Below are 19,099 nucleotides of genomic sequence, written 5' to 3' on the forward strand. Positions count from 1 at the left end.
GTGATATAAACATATGCTGTTTGACTACATACTCATCTCCAGTATGTTGTATTTATTCATACCGCACTTAATCAACTTAGTTGACAACTCCAGAGTGTCCTTACTGTACGCTTATAGTTATCGAATGAATATTCATAAAATTCATTATTTATCCAGCAAGAAGCATTTCGGTAGTGATCCATTTCAAACTTAATTTCTGTGAGATGTAACCTGCAACTAAGCAACATTCAATTTATAAAGTGTGTCAAAAGTATACACTGTACACTTTGTTAAAACCATGATGGTCTTCTGCAAGTAGATTATACTGCATCCAAAAGCCAATTCGACTCTAGAATGTATAGAGAATATGACATTATTGAAGTTTGTGTAATGTTTCTAAAGGCGCACTGAAAAACGCCATAAAGAAAAAAGAATAAGAAAATAAATAAATTTCAGCACTTCATATTCCTGAATCAATAATCCAAGATCATGTGATAAGTAACAATTCTACGTTTTGCACAAAGATGCATAAGGATCACAGCCTTTGTACAACTCCAACCCTGATTGGTTCAGTTCTTCCTCTTTGAAGCATGCACAATGCTTACTCATTTTCCCTGATAAGGCTATCTCTGAAGGCATTTGTACCAACCGAGGATAACCAGATTCACACCACACCTGCAAAATTTACAATTGTAAGAGTCTGATAAAAGCTGACATCTGGATGGACACTGATCATTAATGAATAACAATGTTCATATATTAGAGAGAATTTCTAGAAGGGCAGAAAACATAGAATATATTCAAGAGAAAACAATAAGGATGGGGCCTGGGCAGCAAACATATTGACAGTGTTCATATTTTCAAGAAGGTACACAGAAGGGAAACAAACAGATTCAAGGATGTTTGTGGATTGGATCCAGAAAAATAGTTTAGCAAGTGACATTACTGATGTTTACTAATTCTACGAAGAGAGCTTATTTAATATGCCTGTCTTAATTCTTGATATTTTGAATTTATTGGAATCTATGATTTAAATTTTAAGCTTGCCACACAATAGCCAAGTCTCGATGTAGTTTCGTACTTCAAATTGCACTGACAGATCTTAGCATGCACGGATGCTTTAGTGGTCAACATTAATATAAGCAATCTCACAGGAGCATCAGTGGACAGGAAATAACTCAACATTTTAGATTACTTGATGACATGTTTAATACATAGAGTACCACACGGGTAAAATTAGCTGAATCGTTAGCTACAAATACACATGCATAAGAAAGCAGGCCCAAATAAACTCAAGCTAAAGATAATTTATTCCGAAAATAGGGGTGGCTAAAAGTAGCTGATATCCAAAGACTCCATACATAGACAATTACTATAAGTAACTGACGTTTGATACTAGACTAGGCTTCTAAAACACTACTGTCTCCTCCAGCATTAAGAACAAATGGTAAAAATTATAGAATTAATTGTAGAACATATGATTAATAGGGCAATTGATCACAGTTGGCAGCTGAGTTCAAGCAACTTAAAAGCATACAGAATGTCTACCAGAAGATAATCAGCAACAATGATGAATTAGTACAGAGTAGTTAAAGGGCACTCATTATAGCTTTTCACATGTTATACACCAAAGTTTGAAAGGAAATAGCTATAGAATGCAAATTGTGAAAGATACTATGTACGCTCTTTCTAGCTTAGAATCCATCAGAGGCAACGCAATAATTATGCATAACGTGTATGGCCAAGTTGATATCCTTCGAAGACACAACTGACCATGACAATCTCCAGCTAGAGATTGGTCTAGTTCTAAGTCACCGTGTTTAACAAACACAATCCTTCAGGTTCCAAGTTCGCCGAATTTAAACACACGTCGAATTTATTTGTTTCAGTTCGCCAAACATCAAGGCGAACCCGAGCACAAACCAGACCTGAACCCCAACACGAACATGAACATGAATAAAATAAAATAAATCACCTTAGATTCGATTAAATTTGACTTCATGTTCAGGGTGTCTCGGCAGTTGATAATAATAAAAAAAAAAAAAATCAAAACCTTAAAGGCTAAAGTCGCACTCGTAGCCTCACACTCCACTCTCGACCCTTGCCACCTGTGTCCACACTTCACTGAGCACTCTCTCTCACTCTCGAAATAATACTTTGTTGACACTTGAATGGTTAAACCCTCTATTTGCACATATATCATTGCTCAGTGTTGGTTATGTAGGATCAGCTTTAAACCAAAAGTTCAATTCATTTACAAATACAGGGAGCAGTATTGTTATAACATGCCAGAGTCTGTTTGTCCAGTTTGCAAGGGTGAACAGAGGGGAACTTGACTATGGTTCCTTCCATGCCTGAGGATCAGCGATGGGAAAAGAGTACTCTGAGGCTTATACAGATCCTAATTCATTAGTATAAATGTCCCCTGTAAGCTGTCATAGAAGTGCTCATTTCCAGATTTGGTTGGGTTTAGTATGGAGGGATAGTTTCAGTGTAAAACTACTTCTTTGACCAGCTCTTCTATATATATTACAGCTTATGATTAATAGCTATTTCAATGCTTTGTTCTGTCATAATACAAAGGAATGTTTGCTCAAGCCTCATAAACAACTCTGCACTCAATGTATCTTAAAACCATAAATCACATCAATAGATTTTGTATAAGAGAGACAAGGCCAACAGTCAAAGCCTGTCATTTGTAATTGTAGGTTTGAGAACAATAATTGTAAGTCAATTAAATAAAAAATCAAAACTGATGAGAGATATATGAATGTCCCAAACAAGTTATGAATATTTGAATTTTTTATGTTGCTTCTCTGTGCTGCTCTTTTGGAGTGCTTGCTGTAACAATTGTGTCCTTAGAGCAACAATTGCTAGGCACTGAATGTGTTTTTCAGATTGGTTTTCTTTCTTAGTTTTGGGTTAGCAAAGAGCTGCTGCTATCCTCTTAGTCTATTACTTCTCAAATTTTTATTTCTGCCATGTGTCTAAACTTTTATTATATATATATATATATATAAACTTTTGACTACAGGCCATGTTGGCTTACAACTTTGTTTATAAATAATACTCTCTTATGGTGGCCAATTGTTATTGTGAGTGCACTCTGAAGTGAAAAACTTCAATGGCAAACAGAAATATGTATATAAATATCTTTATTAATAAAATGAATACTGAATTGATGATTACATTTTCAGAGAGAGCCCCGGTTATATACAACCTTAGGTGCCTCTTGGTGAAAGGGCATGATCTTTGGTCATGCTTTTTTGCCTAGATACTACAGCTAATCAAATTTACATAATCCTAACTAATTTTTACATAGCAATGCCTTCCTCTCGAAAGAATGCTTTGTCCTCAAAGCATACATAACGACGGATGTTGTTGACAAAATGATTCATTCTCCCAAGAAGCTTCTTCTTCGGGTAAGTCCTTCCACTTGATTAGATATTCCTTGATAGTACGATATCGAAGCTTTCTTTCTCTAGTAGATAAAATATCTTCTGGTTCTAAAATGACTCTTCTCTCATCATCTAAGGATGGAAGCGTTGTTTGCGCTGTTTGATTATTACCTAGTGCCCTTTTAAGGCAAGATACATGGAAGACATTGTGAACACGACTTGTCTCTGGAAGGCTTAAACCATACGCAACTTGGCTAATCTTTTTGTTGATCTGATAAGGTCCATAAAACTTTGGTGCCAATTTGTTTTTTCCTTTCTGTTTTAAGGATAATTGTTTGTATGGTTGGAGCTTAACAAATACCCATTTGCCAACTTCAAACTCTCTTTCGGTTCTGTTACGGTCTGCTTGTTGCTTCATACGATTCCTTGCATTATTCAGGTTTTCTTTTAATATTTGAATGATTTTTTGGGTTTCTTCTAGTTGATCTTTAACAACAGGTAGATTTGTCTGGACAATAGCTAGATCCTTCCATTTCGGGGGTTCATACCCATATAAAGCTTGAAATGGCGTCATTTTTGCTGATGTATGATAAGTGGAATTATACCACCACTCAGCAAGATGTAACCATTGAGCCCACTTATTTTGTTTTTCTGTAGCGTAGCAACATAGGTAGGCCTCCAAACATTTATTGACAACCTCTGTTTGGCCATCTGTTTGAGGGTGATAAGCGGAACTCATATTTAGGTAGGTTCCTATATGGCTGAACAATTCCTTCCAGAAATTACCTTTGAACTTGGCATCTCTATCACTCACAATGACTTTCGGAAAACCGTGTAACTTATATATATTTTTGCAAAATATTTCAGCGATTTCTTTTGCTGAGTATGACTTCTTTATTGCCATAAAATGAGCATATTTGGTGAGTCTATCGACTACTACGAAAATCTTGTCCTTATCTTCAAATACTGGTAATCCTTTGATAAAGTCCATCAAGATTTCTTCCCATTTCTGATTTGGAATGTTTAAAGGGTGAAGTAATCCTAGTGTCGTAATATTTTCACTTTTATTCCTTTGACATGTGTCACATTCTGCTACATATTTCTGAATATCACGATTCATTCCCTTCCAAAAGAAGGATTGACGTGCATTGTAGTAAGTCTTAAAGAATCCTACATGTCCAGCTGACGGTGAGTCATGTGATTCCTTGAGTATCTTAAACTTAAACTTGGAATTTGTATTTAGATAGATTCTTCCCTTGTACCATAGGATATCATTCTTCCACTCAAATTTTGAGTTGTTGGGAAGGTTATTGATTATTGCCATTATTTTTGGATCCTTGGCATACTCACTTCGAATTTCGTTAAGCCACTCAGGGACAACAACTGAAATTGCAAGTAGTGTTGGTTCTTCATCTTTCCTGGATAGGGCATCTGCTACCACATTGTCTTTACCTCTTTTATGTAGTATTTCCAAGTCAAAAGCGGCAATTTTTTCAATCCATTTTTGTTGTTCTTCGGAAAGTGTTTTTTGTTGAAGGAGGTGCTGGAGACTGTTGTGGTCTGTTCGAATAGAAAACTTACTTCCCAAAAGATATTGCCTCCACTTAGCTAATGCGTGCATGATAGCGAGCATTTCTTTATTGTATGTGGATTTGAGGCGTTCTCTTTTGTTGAGCTTCCTACTTTCAAAAGCTATTGGGTGTCCTTGTTGCATTAATACTGCACCTATACCGAATCCGGAAGCATCACACTCAATGATAAATGGTTTAGAAAAATCTGGTGTTGCTAATATGGGAGCATTAGACATAATTTCCTTTAATTTTTCAAAACAGCTTCCTGCCTCCTCATCACATAGAAACGAATTCTTCTTTAAAAGATTTGTTAGAGGTGCAGTTATATGTGCATAGTTTTCAATAAATCTTCGGTAATATCCAATCAAACCTAAGAACCCTCTTAGCTTGGATATATTAGCAGGTTTGGTCCATTCTTTTATAGCTTTGATTTTATTAGGGTTCACCTTTACGCCTTCATGGGATATAATGTGTCCAAGGTATTCTACTTCTTCCTTTCCGAAGGTGCATTTGGATTTTTTTTGCGTAAAATTGGTGTTCTTTAAGTAGTGTAAGAACTTTGTCCAAATGTTGCAAGTGTTCCTTCCAAGTTTTACTATAGATTAGAATATCATCAAAGAATACTAATACAAACTTCCTAAGATGTGGACGAAATAATTCGTTCATGGTTGCTTGAAACGTTGTTGGTGCATTGGTTAATCCAAACAGCATTACTTTAAATTCATAGTGACCTTCGTGTTCGGAATGCCGTTTTTGGTATGTCCTCTAATCTGATTCTAATTTGATAGTAGCCTGATCTTAAGTCCAATTTTGAGAAATACTTTGCACCATGTAGCTCATCCAACATTTCGTCAATAAAGGAGATTGGGAACTTGTTTTTGATTGTTATTTTGTTTAATCCCCTATAATCAATGCATAGCCTGAATGAACCATCTTTCTTCCTTACCAACACCACTAGAGCAGCGTAAGGACTTTTATTTTTCGAGATTATCCCACACTTTAAGAGGTCTTGGATTAGTCTCTCAATTTCTATTTTTTGGTTATGTGGGTATCGGTATGGCTTGATGTTGACAAGGTCTGATCCTGCCTTGACTTCTATTGTATGATCAATTTCTCTATTAGGCGGCATCTTCATAGGTAGGTCTTGAAATACTTTTTCATGCTTCCGAATTAGATCTTGTATTTCTGGTGACTCTTCACTGGTCATATTTGCAGATAACATTTCTAACTGGTGACATTGTACTACATAAGCGGGTGCTCCTTTTCGAATCATCTTCATCATCTGAGATGATGATACAACTTGATTTTCTGGTGCTTGGAATCCATGTAGTTTGTACTTCTAACCTCCCCATTTGAATTTTATAAATTGTACTTGATGGTTGGCAGCATAAGTACCTAAAGTTCGTAGCCATTGGATACCTAAGACTACATCTACTCCTCCTAATGGTACCGTGAAAAACGGAGACTCTAAACTGAAGTCTTGAATTTGCAATTTAACCTTATGGCATTTCCCCACCTTTTCAATCTTCTTACCATCAGCTACCATCACCTTCATGTTTGGTAAGGGAAATGAAAAAATATTGAGTCTCTTTGCCACGGTTGCATCTAAAAAATTGTGTGTGCTACCAGAGTCGATGAGAACCACCACGTTGTTCTTCTTTATGTGTCCTTTTAACTTTAAAGTCTGAGGTTGTGATATACCTGTCATAGCTGATAATGACACTTGCGGAATACTTTCGTCATCTAATTCTGGTGAGAATTCTGGGGCATCTTCTGTTTCTTCTATGTTAGAATCTTCACTATTTGAATCATTGGTTGCTTCACAATTATATAGGTTCTTTGGTTCTTTTCCTTTAGCACACCTATGTTTGGGGTCCCACTTCTCACCACAGCGCTTGCATTTACCCTCTTTTATCCTTTGCGTTTCCACATTAGATTTTTCATCTTCACGACGATGTGGTGGAACATATCTTGTATTTTTTGCGTCCGCATACTGAGGTATTCTTCGTCTTGAATATGTTTTTTTGGATTTTGACCAAAATATTTGTTCGAATTTCTTTTCGGTTGTTTTTGCTTTTCGTCTTGCTACTTCTATTGATGAAATGTCATGCATCTCAAGTTCTACTTGTAAATGGGTTTTGAGTCCCGAGACGTATGATTGAATTAGACGAGATTCTAATAACCCAGGTACTCGTGTTACTAAGGTCTCCCATTCTTTAGTGTATTCGTCCACACTTCCTTTTTGTCGTAATTTGATGAGTTTTGAAAAGAACTCTTCTTCTTTTACACCTTGGAATCTTTTAAAGAATGCATCCTTAAATTTTCTCTAGCTAATGACGTATGTTGTCTTTTTCCACCACATATACCAATTATATGCTTCCCCTTCCATTTTCATGGATGTGTGCCTGAGCTTTTCGTCATCGTCATTGATGTCATATATCTCAAAGTATTCTTCTGCTTTATTTATCCATGCAACATTGTTTTTTTCGTTTCCATTGAATTTAGGCATCTCGACTTTTGCCCTTCGCTGGTATGTTGCTAATGGTTGAGCGAAAAAGGGGTGTTGATTGGTAAAGGTATCCCAGAGTTGCTTGTTTGTAAGGGTTGCGTTACTCACTTCTTGGTGGGGTGTCACTGATTTTTTTGGGGATTCAACTTTTTCATGAGAGTCTGTTGACTTTGTTGAATCTGATGAGATGTGCTCTTGATTCTCTTCATTTTCTTTTAGTAGTTGTTCGGGTGTACAATTCGCCTTTTTACACAAAATTTTCAGCATTGTTAAGGCCTCTCTGATGTCTACTTCTGTTTGGACATGTTGATTTTCCATCTTTATTTCTATTCGATTTGTCGTATCTTGAAGATTTTTTATTTTGTCAGCCTGATTTTTGATATTGTCAGCCTGTTTTTTGATATTGTCAGCCTGCCCCTCAAGCTTGATCTTGAATTCATCTAATCTTTTACTGACCTCATCGTGGTTGTTATTTATCCTATGCTCTGTGTCAACCAATTTTTTTTGGAAATCCGTCATTGTCATTGCCGACATTGAGCGAGTTTGTGGGGGCGTGTATTTATCTGCCAGCTTAAATTTTTTTTTTAAATAATTAAATTAAATTAATTAATTTAATTATATCACATAAGTTGTTTTTTTTTAAATAAATTTAATTAATTAAATTAACTTATATATATATATATATATATCATACGGACAGTCACATCTGACTAATCCATCACCTCCGGCAGATATCACTTACTCCTGACAGTCACGTTTGACCCTCGTGGGGATATCACCGCAGCCTACCGCAATGGAGCAGGGACTACGGTGTTGCAGCAGATGGTCAGCGGCCAGAAATGGCAATCAGAAGGTCAGATGGGCAGTGGACAGGACAGCAGGGACACGGGTGACGGACGCAACAGTCTTCCCGGCGGATGGCGTGACCAGGATGCAGATGATAAGGGTACAGTGGAACAAGGATGTTGTCCACTGTTAGACGAAGTGGAAGCGGATATAGGTGATAACAGTCAGATTATTGGACAAAGCGGAGATACGATGCGGGGACGCGTTGACAGGAAATATAGGCGGTGGACAAAAGCGGAATCGACAGGCAGCGGAGGGGATAACGCAGTGAAAGATTGCAAGTTGAAGCCGCAAAACAACGAGGGTTTGCAGGTCGAGGGTCGTAGCTCTGATACCAGATGAAGTGACAAACTTCAATGGCAAACAGAAATATGTATATAAATATCTTTATTAATAAAATGAATACTAAATTGATGATTACATTTTTAGAGAGAGCCCCGGTTATATACAACCTTAGGTGCCTCTTGGTGAAAGGGCATGATCTTTGGTCATGCTCTTTTGCCTAAATACTACAGCTAATCAAATTTACATAATCCTAACTAATTTTTACATAGCACACTCTTTGTCCAAGGAATGGAGATGAATATTTTCAGAATTGTTAGAACTCAACTCTTGCACACATCGACTCACCCTGAGATTTCTAGAACTATTACCTCTTATTTCCATGTTGTTTCGTCTGGTCAAAACAACAAGCAGCAAGCAAAGTCTTAGTTTGCAACAGATGAGAAAATGATGAGTCCTCAAGGTTTTCCACAACCCCCTCCCTCCCAGGTTCAAGTTTGATACGTACATTCGAAACCGGCCCGCAGATGTTGTATCATGCTTTAGTCGACCTATCCTCGAAGAGTCAGAGGAAATGGCTTGAGGCAAAGACAGAGCAAGGCACCTCTCGCCCGCCAAACCTCCTCCTTGACACAACACAATAGACAGAGAATGATTAGCAGTTTCTTCCTTTTGGCCTTGGATGTTAGGAGTAACACTTGCTCATCTACTCCCCCTAGGATCACACAGTTGGATACCCTGACGGTTCTGGAGGACCCGGACAGGGAGAGATTGCCTTGCTGGCCTCCCTCACTGTTAGCCATTAGATTCGGGAGAAGCTGGCCCCATTGACTTCATTTTCAGCTCCCCCCTCCCTTCTTTGGAGTTGCACAATCCAGCAGTAGACATATTTCACATTTCTCATTTTTGGTCATCTCATATGACTTTATACATTCTCTATTTGTACTTTTATTTCATGTTATCCTTATTTTAGTCATATCTTAGTCTTATTAGCTTTGGAGTCACAATGGAGTTGCATTTGCACTCCCACATGTCTTGTATTTACACTGGATGTATCTTTTAGTCCCATTGACCTAATTTTATGGTCACCCGAAGACATTAATAAAATTATCTTATCTTATCTTATCTCTTTTCTAGACTCTATTTCAACATCAGGTTTTAACGATGGGTCAATAATACATGAAAAGCAGAATTTATTTCATTGTTTTTTAGTGTTTTACTTGACGTCAATTACACCATATTTATGAAGTGAAAACATTGGTTTTGCATTCTAATGCCTAAATATGCATTTTACTTGATGTAACCAAGTGTTTTAGGCAAGGTTGCGGGGGAGTGCCCCTCCCCCCTTCCACCCCAACACCCCACGAATCTGCTTCCAATTCGCACTCCGCTCGGGAGCGCAATCCTGAAATCGCTCCTGTCGGAAATCCCCTGAAGGGGCAGCGATTTCCGGAGCACGCTCCCTTTAAAAGAAATTTGCTCCCTGGTTTTGAAGGAGCGATTAGGGGAGCGGTTGGGAGCGATTGCTCCTGACTGCTCCCCTTCGCTCTAGGAGCGATTTTTTAAGAGGGGGAGTGGTTGGGGAGCGATCGCTCCCCCTCTTAAAAAACACTCCCATCGACGCCAGAAAAGGCTACGCGACCGAGAGAGGGAGGCGACGACCAACGACGGAGAGGGAGAAGAAAAGGAGGGAAGGGGAGGGGGAAAAGGATAAAAAGACCTCTCCCCTCCCATTATTCACCCACTGGAGAGAGCAAGAGAGAGTTTGGAGCTTGGAGAGAGGGGCTTGGAGGAGCTTGAAGAGCTTGCAAGGGAGATTGGCGCTTGGGATTGAAGGCCAAAGAGGTAGGATCTACACTCTAATCAAGCATTTTTTTTTAATGTTCATTGCTAAATAAAAAATTAAAAAAATTCTCTATTTCCCATTCTCATTCCTCCATTTTTTTGCAAACTCAAAACTTCAAACATCATGGCTATATGGCTTGGCATTTTCATCTTGTTGGTTCCTTTTTTGGTTATTATGGTGTTGGAGAGTAGAAGGAGGGTTGATCATGATGAAGAAGAGGATGAAGTGGGTATAGTGGATTTGATGAAAACCCTGGAGAGGAGTACCTTGGTGAGGAGGAAGAGAGCGGACATGATGAGGCCCCAAAAACTAAACAAGACCAAACCCCATTGTGGAAATATGTTTCTAAGCCTGAAGGAGGAAAATGGGGTGGAACCACTAAATTTACATGCCCCCATGGCAACAAAACTTACACAGGTTCATACACCCATGCCAAAAGGCACCTTTGTGGGAAAAGGCCATGGGATGGAGATAAACCAATAGGAATCAAAGCTTGCGCAAGTGTGTCAGCAACAGATAGAGCCAAATACATAAGGGAAGAGGAGGAAGCCTAATACAAATCTAAAAAATCAAAGGGTTTCTTTGAACATAGCTCACAATCACATGCACAAAGAACTCCTTCAGCATCCTCCCATGGCAGTGGATATGGAGGCACAAGGACAAACGTCTCTTTAAGGCATAGAACCATATCAGATTTCCTTGACGACGGGTGTAGGAATGATGTGGATTCAAAATTTTACCGGTTTCTCTATGCATGTGGGATACCATTCAATTTTCTTCGCTCACCTTATTGGCATGAAATGGTTTCTGCCATAAATGATGCCCCCAAAGCATACAAGAGCCGTAGGTATGACAAGGCTAGAACCATTGCACTTGATCATGAAAAAGCAAAAATATCACATTCTTCGAGTAGAATGACAAATTCTTGGACTGAAAATGGAGTGCCCATTTTATCTGATGGATGGACAAATGTAAAAAGCAAGCCATTGATAAGTGTTCTTGTTGTGTCTGTTAGTGGTGCCATCTTCCTTTCAGCATATGATTACTCAGAGAAGTTCAAGACCGACATCAACATTGCAGAACCATTACTTGAAACAATTGAATGTATTGGGCCATACAATGTCATCCAAGTCATCACTGATAATGCTGCTAATTGTAAGGCAACGGGAGCAATTATTGAGGATAAATACCCCAACATATTTTGGTATGGGTGTTTGGTTCACACAATGAACCTTTTGATGCATGATATTATTAAGAACAAAAACCAACAATACAAATGGATTGGCGATTTGTACAAGAGAAGAAAACAAATGATAAAATTTATTACAAATCAATAGCAATACCCATGGGCTTTTCCGCAGTCACTCAATATTGGAGTTGTTGAATATTGCGAAGACTAGATTTCCTAGCTATTACCTCACCTCCAAGCGCCTTTTGAAGGTAAGAGACTCATTGGCTAGCATGGTATTAAGTCCACACTGGCAGGTATTAAAGGACAGGGCTACAAATGCAGTTGTCAAGAAAGGTTTTCAATAGGTGGAGGAGACTGCTTTTGATGGTCTGTTTTTGGCACGTGTGAGGCAAGTATTGCAATTCAGCAAGCCCATTTATAATGATTCGTTTTGTAGATACAGATAAACCAATGGTTGGGGAGTTGTATGAGCAGATGGATACCATGTGCGGGCAAATAAAATATATTGTTTAGGAAGATGATCCCAACTTGTATACATTGATTCACAATTGTGTGTGTACATGATGGAATAAACTTAATGTTCCACTACATGCCTTGGTGTATATCCTTATGCCAAAATACTACTCTCCATCTTGGTTGGGCCAACTTGCACCTGGGGGTGGTGTTAGGATCAAACCCCATGCAAATCCATAGGTATCTAAAGGATATATGGAAGCATTAGACAAGTTGGTACCTGACAAGGAGGATTGTGCTAATCTACGTCTTGAATTAAGCAAATACTTCAGTTGCACTGGTTTGCTTGGTTCATTGCATGCAATGGAAGATATAGACAGATTTGATGCTCTCACATGGTGGTAAGCATATGGCAGCATGGAAGTTTGGCCAAAATTGGTAAAAAAAAGTTCTCACAAGTTGTAAATACTTCTCCTACAAAAAAGTGTTGGAGCACCTACATCTTCATACATAATGTGAGAAGAAACAAACTCAATGAAAACCAGGCAAAAAGCTTGGTTTATGTGCACTACAACTTGAGGTTGTTGAGTCATTATTGTGATTGGGCTTATGAGGATCCAACATATAAAATTTGGGACAAGCACCTAGAGGATGATAATTTGGAGGATGGCACTGTACATCTTCAAGAATTGGAAGTAGAACTTTTGAGAGATGATGATGAAGCAACAACAACCATGCCACCCCCAAGCTCCAACATCTTTTCCTTTGTTGCCGCCACCTCCATCTACATCCTCACGTGGAGGGCATGTGCCTTCTGGTTCTGGTCATGCGACTGTACCGGAGGAGACTCCTAAAAGACCACCAATAGTACCACGACTGTGATATTTCGGGGATCCCCCGAATTACTACTGCAGCAAGCTGATATTACTTCTTCTACTTGTTAATCCATGCAAGTTATTTACTGTGTTCTACTATAAATACCGAAGTAAATACAACTGTAGTCTTCACTTAATTAAATTATATGTGGAAACAAGCGATTGAACAAGAAAGAGATACAACACATATCTACGCAGTTATTTTTGGACAAGCGTCCCTGGGAAAATCCAATGCAAGAAAACCGGTGCAACAGTTCTGAGGGTTTTATTATTATGCAATAGTAATTTCTGAATACAACTTTTGGATGCCTTCCCGACAATCCAGTTATAGAGAATATCACTGACAGAGAGATTTGTGAGATTACCTCACACTATCACTAGAAGTCCTGGCTGATCCAACCCTTGAATGAACAGCCCCTGGCTGCCTCTGCGCAGTGTCTGCATCAACCCAGCGTCACACTCTCTAGGACCTGCGTCACTCTTCCTGGCTGATCGATTTGCCTTTGAGATTCAGACTTCTTCTCTCTCGATCTCACACCCCGGCTTCCAGCTACAGAAATCGAACCCTCCAACAAATTTCAGACTCCCTCAAGGCTTCTGCGCTACCTCTGTGTCAACCTACGTTGCCTCTACGTGGGCCTACGTAGCTCTGCGTCAGCCTCTTCTGGCTCAACACTGCCTCTCCCGGATCTCTCTTTGCCTCCTCTGCTGAGTATTCCCGGATCAGGAGAAATCTCCAACCGGAACTATCCTTGCCCCTCACTGCAAAATCTCACTTTGAATTTCTCACCGGCAGCTGCTCTGCTTCAGAAATTTGATCTTCTGAACTCTTTGTGTGTGTTCTCCAAGGACCCATCGATGTCCTTCTTATAATCTTCCAGTTGAGAACCAATGACCTAGATTAGATTCTAATCAATGGCTCAGATCATTTGGACTCGATCCTTGTCTTCTTCTAGAAATTACACCCACAGTTTAGATTAATAGCCATTAATTATTTTAATTTCCTAAGTTTAGACTTAGGGTCCCATTAAAAATAAATAATTATTTTAATAAAATTGTCTCCAGGTGGAATTTCCTAAAACAATTTATGGGTATTGGAGAATGCATGTGTCTAAGCATCCCTGCAAATTTTGAGACTTAGAGCACATCTAATGCTATCATAAATCAACAACGACTTGCTCAAAAATTAGACATTTCTCATGGGAAGAGGCCCAAGAATTAGCAATAGATAATAGATTTACTTGTCTTTTCTAGTTTCTAGTAGTTTTTATAACTGTTGACTCTTTCATATTTATTATGATATTTTTTGTAAACAATATATGACAATTTAATTTTGAAGTTTGAAGTTGGCAATTATAACTCATTGGTAATGAATTATGAATATGATGCTTTGTGAAAGTTGAAAGTTGTTTCATTTCATTTCATGTTAGATATTATTTGTTGTAATGGTTACACTTAAGCTTACAAGTACAACTTTGGCAATCAATGATGGTAAATGTTATATATTGAATTTTGAAAGGTTGAAACTTTAAGATTGATGAATCATGAGACTCAATATGTTGTATGTTACTAACTTGTGGACGTGGTTGATGAAGATTATAGATTCTAGATGATTGTTGTTATATAGTTCAATCTATGGTTTTTAATGCGTTTTATATCTAATTCATCATTCTACATGCTTTTGTTGACATATATGCATCAAAATATAAAAAATATAAAAATATATAAAAATTCGCTACCTAAATCGCTCCCAAACCGGGAGCTTCTGAAAATGTCGCTCCTGCTCCCAAGTAACCTTGGTTTTAGGGCAGAAATGTGAATAATTTTTGAGACTTCAGCAATTACATAGCATTAATTTAAAGTATTTTGCAGGTTACACTTGGATATTTTTAACTTCAAAACATTAGGGATGCCCTCTGTTGGAAAATCAAGTGGAATGGAGATGATGCTTGATTTTCCTTCTTGATAATTACTTGTGAATATTATTCTACTTCTTAATAATTATAATATCTTCTTCATCAAGTAATAATACAATGTGCAAAACATAAAGATCACAAGAAAATGAGAGACACCAAGATATAGGCTCCAAGCCAAGGAAAAACCGGTAATTGGAAAACCCAACAATCCTTCTCTTATAGAATCAGATCAAATGAGATATCCAAGACCAAAAGCAAGACTAATCTGCCACCAAAAGATCAAGTTGAACCCTTCCTTCAAATCATCTTGGATAGACAAATTCAACACCTTCAAGTCACCTCAAACAATCAGAGTCAACGTTGGTCAAGTCTGTCTCAAACTGATTAAATCTCAAAAATTCTGGGTTTGTAATTAGGAGGCCGAAATTCGGCCTGTACCAACTTTAGAAGTTCGGCATTATGTGACAGAAAATGCGAGCTGCTTCAGATCAACATTCAGTCAACTTCTGGAATATCCTTCTTGTCCTTTTTCTTTGTTCTTCTCTCCTTTGTTTGGCTCAATTTCTCTGCTTCTTTGCTTGCTTCAGATGTCTTACTTGTTCGTTCAATGAATGAGTCTCAATAAGGTCGAACTAGCTCTATATATATATATATATATATATATATATAGCTGCCCAGGTGATTGAACAATTGTCACTTGAAGGGTTGAGGCCGACTTACACAAGCCAACTTGATAGGGAGGGCCGACTTGAATCTTTTTAGACTCTTTTGACTAAAAACAACAATCTTTTTTCTTTTAATTGTCCAAATGGATAAGATACAAATATAAATTTTCTTGACTCTCTTTTACTCCATTGAGCATGAAGAACATGCTTGACCAAAAATAAAATAATAATAATAAATACAATAATGATTATATTACATTATGAAGACCTACACTAGTTACATTTTCAACACTCCCTCTTAACTAGGGAGGTACTATCTCAAGTTGAAATATTCATATAAGAAAGGATCCGGATTGATAAGCATCAATGATGATAGTATCATCATAACTAGCATTGTCACAATACCAAGGCCTTGACAAGTATGCTCCATCTCTCCACAAGATCAGAGCACAATGCTGGGAGGTATTCCATAGGACACCACATCGCCTTTCTGAGGCACATACGCCACCTAGGATTACTGGAGTACGTCCTCCACCAGACCATTTCCCTCAAGGAAATGTTTGTCCATCGGACCATTCTTTATCCAAGTCCATGTACTTGACTTAAGATGCCAATCCTAATCCATCATAGTACATGACTCAGGAATGTTTGCCCAAGATGCTTATCCAATCCACCATTCTCTTTATCCATGTCCATGTACTTGACTTAAGGTGTTAATCCTAATCCGTCACAATACATGACACAAGGAGAACCATGTGTCCAACCTCACTCCCTCTCAACCTGAGAGGAGAAATCCATACTAACTCCCTCTCAAATAAGGAGAGTATATCTACAAGCCTAAGCTTGTGTCGGAAGTACTCATACTTCCTTACATCAGGTACCTGTTCTTCTGTGGAGATCTGTTGTAGCTTCACATCTAGCTTCCTCAAGCAGCCCTCTTATCACTGAGTTTGCCCTACTGCAACCCGCTGAACTAGGGCACAATACACGGCCTCCTAACAACCCATTGACACCTTCAACAAACACTATACATGAGGTCTTCTAGGTATCCACTTGTAAATGTCCTCGCTGCTCCAGAATGCTGCTCCTAGGAAACAACAGATTTTCCCTTACACAGTTCATCAATTGACTGATCTAGGGAAACAACAATCAGCCCACTTATAACCACTTGGTTATACCAAAGATAGTTGATCTATGGCATCATTCACAGGCTGCCCACACATCTTTAACACAGAACTTAAGGCTTCCTTGCATGGCTTCTAACAATCCACAGAAGTATTGTTCTTAGGCTGCTCCAAAACTGCCCTTTTAACTATCACAGGCCTACTCCTTGTTGACAGTACTAGAGATTCGAGAATCACAAAAACTGCATACTGAACAGATCTCAACATCAGCAAATCTCTGCTTCCTTTCTTCACTTCAAGACATGTCCTACCATCTGCCCTGCTACCCACCACTGTCTTAGCTTAGAGACACTACTTGATTCCTACATGCTTCGATTGATCTAGGGGATATGCCCTAATTACAGTGACAAGACAGTCTTCTTGTCACACTCATCAAGGTCAAGGCCTCCATCAATCATGCACAGAAATTTATAGCGAATTATTGCAGTCCTCAGGAAAGACCTTTAGGGCTGACCTAGGAGATTGTTCTTGCACTGTAGAAACCCTAAACTAGTGCTCAATCTCATCAAAATTGAGACCACACATCATACCTTCTTAGGAACTCGGCTTAGTCCCTTAGGATACCATGGCTCCGGGCACCAACCGGACTGTAAATCTAGGCCTAACACAGTTCATACCTACAGCCACCTCAGGATCTGCGGCCACCTCTGAACCAGCAGTCATACAGTCACTCAAACCATGTGATAAATCCTTTTACTAGCCTGCCATCTCTGCACTACTATAGAGGAGACTTCGGCCCTTATTTGGCCTCTGCTTCCAGCCCTAAATAGAGGTCATTGCTCTTCTTTTTCACACAGAATTCTCAGCAGCCTAAACACAGACTTATCACAGAACTTGTGCCCAGAATTCTGCCTAACACTTCGTCCAGCAACTGTCTAACTTGACCTATCCATACTGTCTGCTCCTCCTCCTTTCCAATTCCTATAACTGCTGTCAAAAACTAAATGGTCCTTGTCATCAACCAGCTTCTCTTCAAGGGTTAATATCCAACTGGTTTCGATGATACTTCTGCTAGGATTCTTTCCAATGATGCTGCTGAGGGAGTTTCCTCTTAAACAGACTTCTATCCAAATATACTAGCCTTCATGATTGTGATGTCTACCTCCTATGAAAAGTAAACTTTAAACATCAAACCTAGTGCATGTTGCACCAGTCATAATCCTCATGATCTTTCAATAGTAGAGATCCTTGGGATCTTCCTTCTGTTTCTTTGGAGCTTCTTCATCTTCAACTGTTAACGCTTCAGATCTTTCCTTCCTTTTGTTGTTCTTAGGATTCTTAGGACAATCTGCCTTGTAGTGTCCATATTCATGACAACCAAAGCATTGGATTTTGGACATGTCTTTATTTTTGTTTTTCTTCTTCTTATCAAATTTCTTCTTTGATTTAGCTGCATAGGCTTGAGAGTCCTCATTGACAAGTTGAGTATTGCTTTTAGCCTTTAGTCTGGTTTCTTCTAGTGTACATTGAGCCCATAATTCTTCAAATGATGGTGTTTCTTTTCTAGCATAGATGCTACTTGCAAAACCATCCCATTCTTTAGGTAAAGCATTGATTACAACGGTAATCATTTCTGAATCAGATATCTGCTCACCAACTTCTTGAATTTGATCTTTAATCTTTGATATCTTCATGAAATATGAAGCTATAGTGTCTTATTTTGTCATCTTTGATTGATAGAGTTGAGTTCGTAAGATTATCTTGTGACCTGTTGTGTTGACAGAGTATAATTTCACCAAGGTGTCATAAACTTCTTTGGCTGTAGATAATTCTGATACAAAAGTGATAAGGTGGTCTTTGATGGACTCAAAGAGAATCCTTTGAGCCCTAATTTCTCCTTTTTCATATTTGTCCACTTCTTGAGCATTATCCTTATCTGGTGCTTGAACTTTTCCTTCAACGAATTTCATGACATCATTTTCTTTAAGGACTAAGTCAATTCTCTTTTTCCAGGCTTTAAAGTTAGATGCTCCATCAAGCTTATTGCTTTCCTTGCACATAAATGCCATTGGATTAGACATATAGACTTAGAAGAATGCTAACTTGAAAAGAGCTGCTACCAAACTATTCTTTCAAAGATGTCTTCCATATTTTTATTTTTTTTGTTTCCTTCCTATTCTCTTTCCTTCTCTTTTGCACTGATTTTTAATTTCCGTTTTGCTATCAGTCTCGTCCATCTAAGAGTGGTAGCTATCGGGTTGGCCAATAGAATATTTTAATACCAAATGTGTGGACGCTAAAGAGAAGTGGTTGCTGGCTCTCCAACTGGTGTCAGCTTTCATTACCATCCACCTTTTCATTTTGACCGCCATATTCCTGACAGATCTATGCTAGATCCTTTCTAACTGTTGGCTACCACATGGCCCTTTCCTCTCGTTATAGT

The 19,099-nt window shown here is 38.5% G+C and overlaps 1 protein-coding gene across 1 annotated transcript in view; it reads right to left on the reverse strand.

Moving 5' to 3' along the window:
- Window positions 1-211: 211 nt before the first annotated feature.
- Window positions 212-19,099, reverse strand: part of MAPR4 (membrane-associated progesterone binding protein 4) — a 270,659-nt gene continuing 251,771 nt past the window's right edge. Inside the window, exon 8 of the mRNA XM_089416574.1 lies at window positions 212-654. Coding sequence (XP_089272700.1) covers window positions 487-654 — 168 coding nt within the window. The 3' untranslated portion in view covers window positions 212-486. The remainder of the gene's footprint in view (window positions 655-19,099) is intronic.

This window comes from Pinus tabuliformis, chromosome 3_2 (assembly GCF_031772625.1).
Source record: "Pinus tabuliformis cultivar Carrire ecotype Pingquan chromosome 3_2, CPIR1, whole genome shotgun sequence".
Classification (NCBI taxonomy): domain Eukaryota; kingdom Viridiplantae; phylum Streptophyta; class Pinopsida; order Pinales; family Pinaceae; genus Pinus; species Pinus tabuliformis.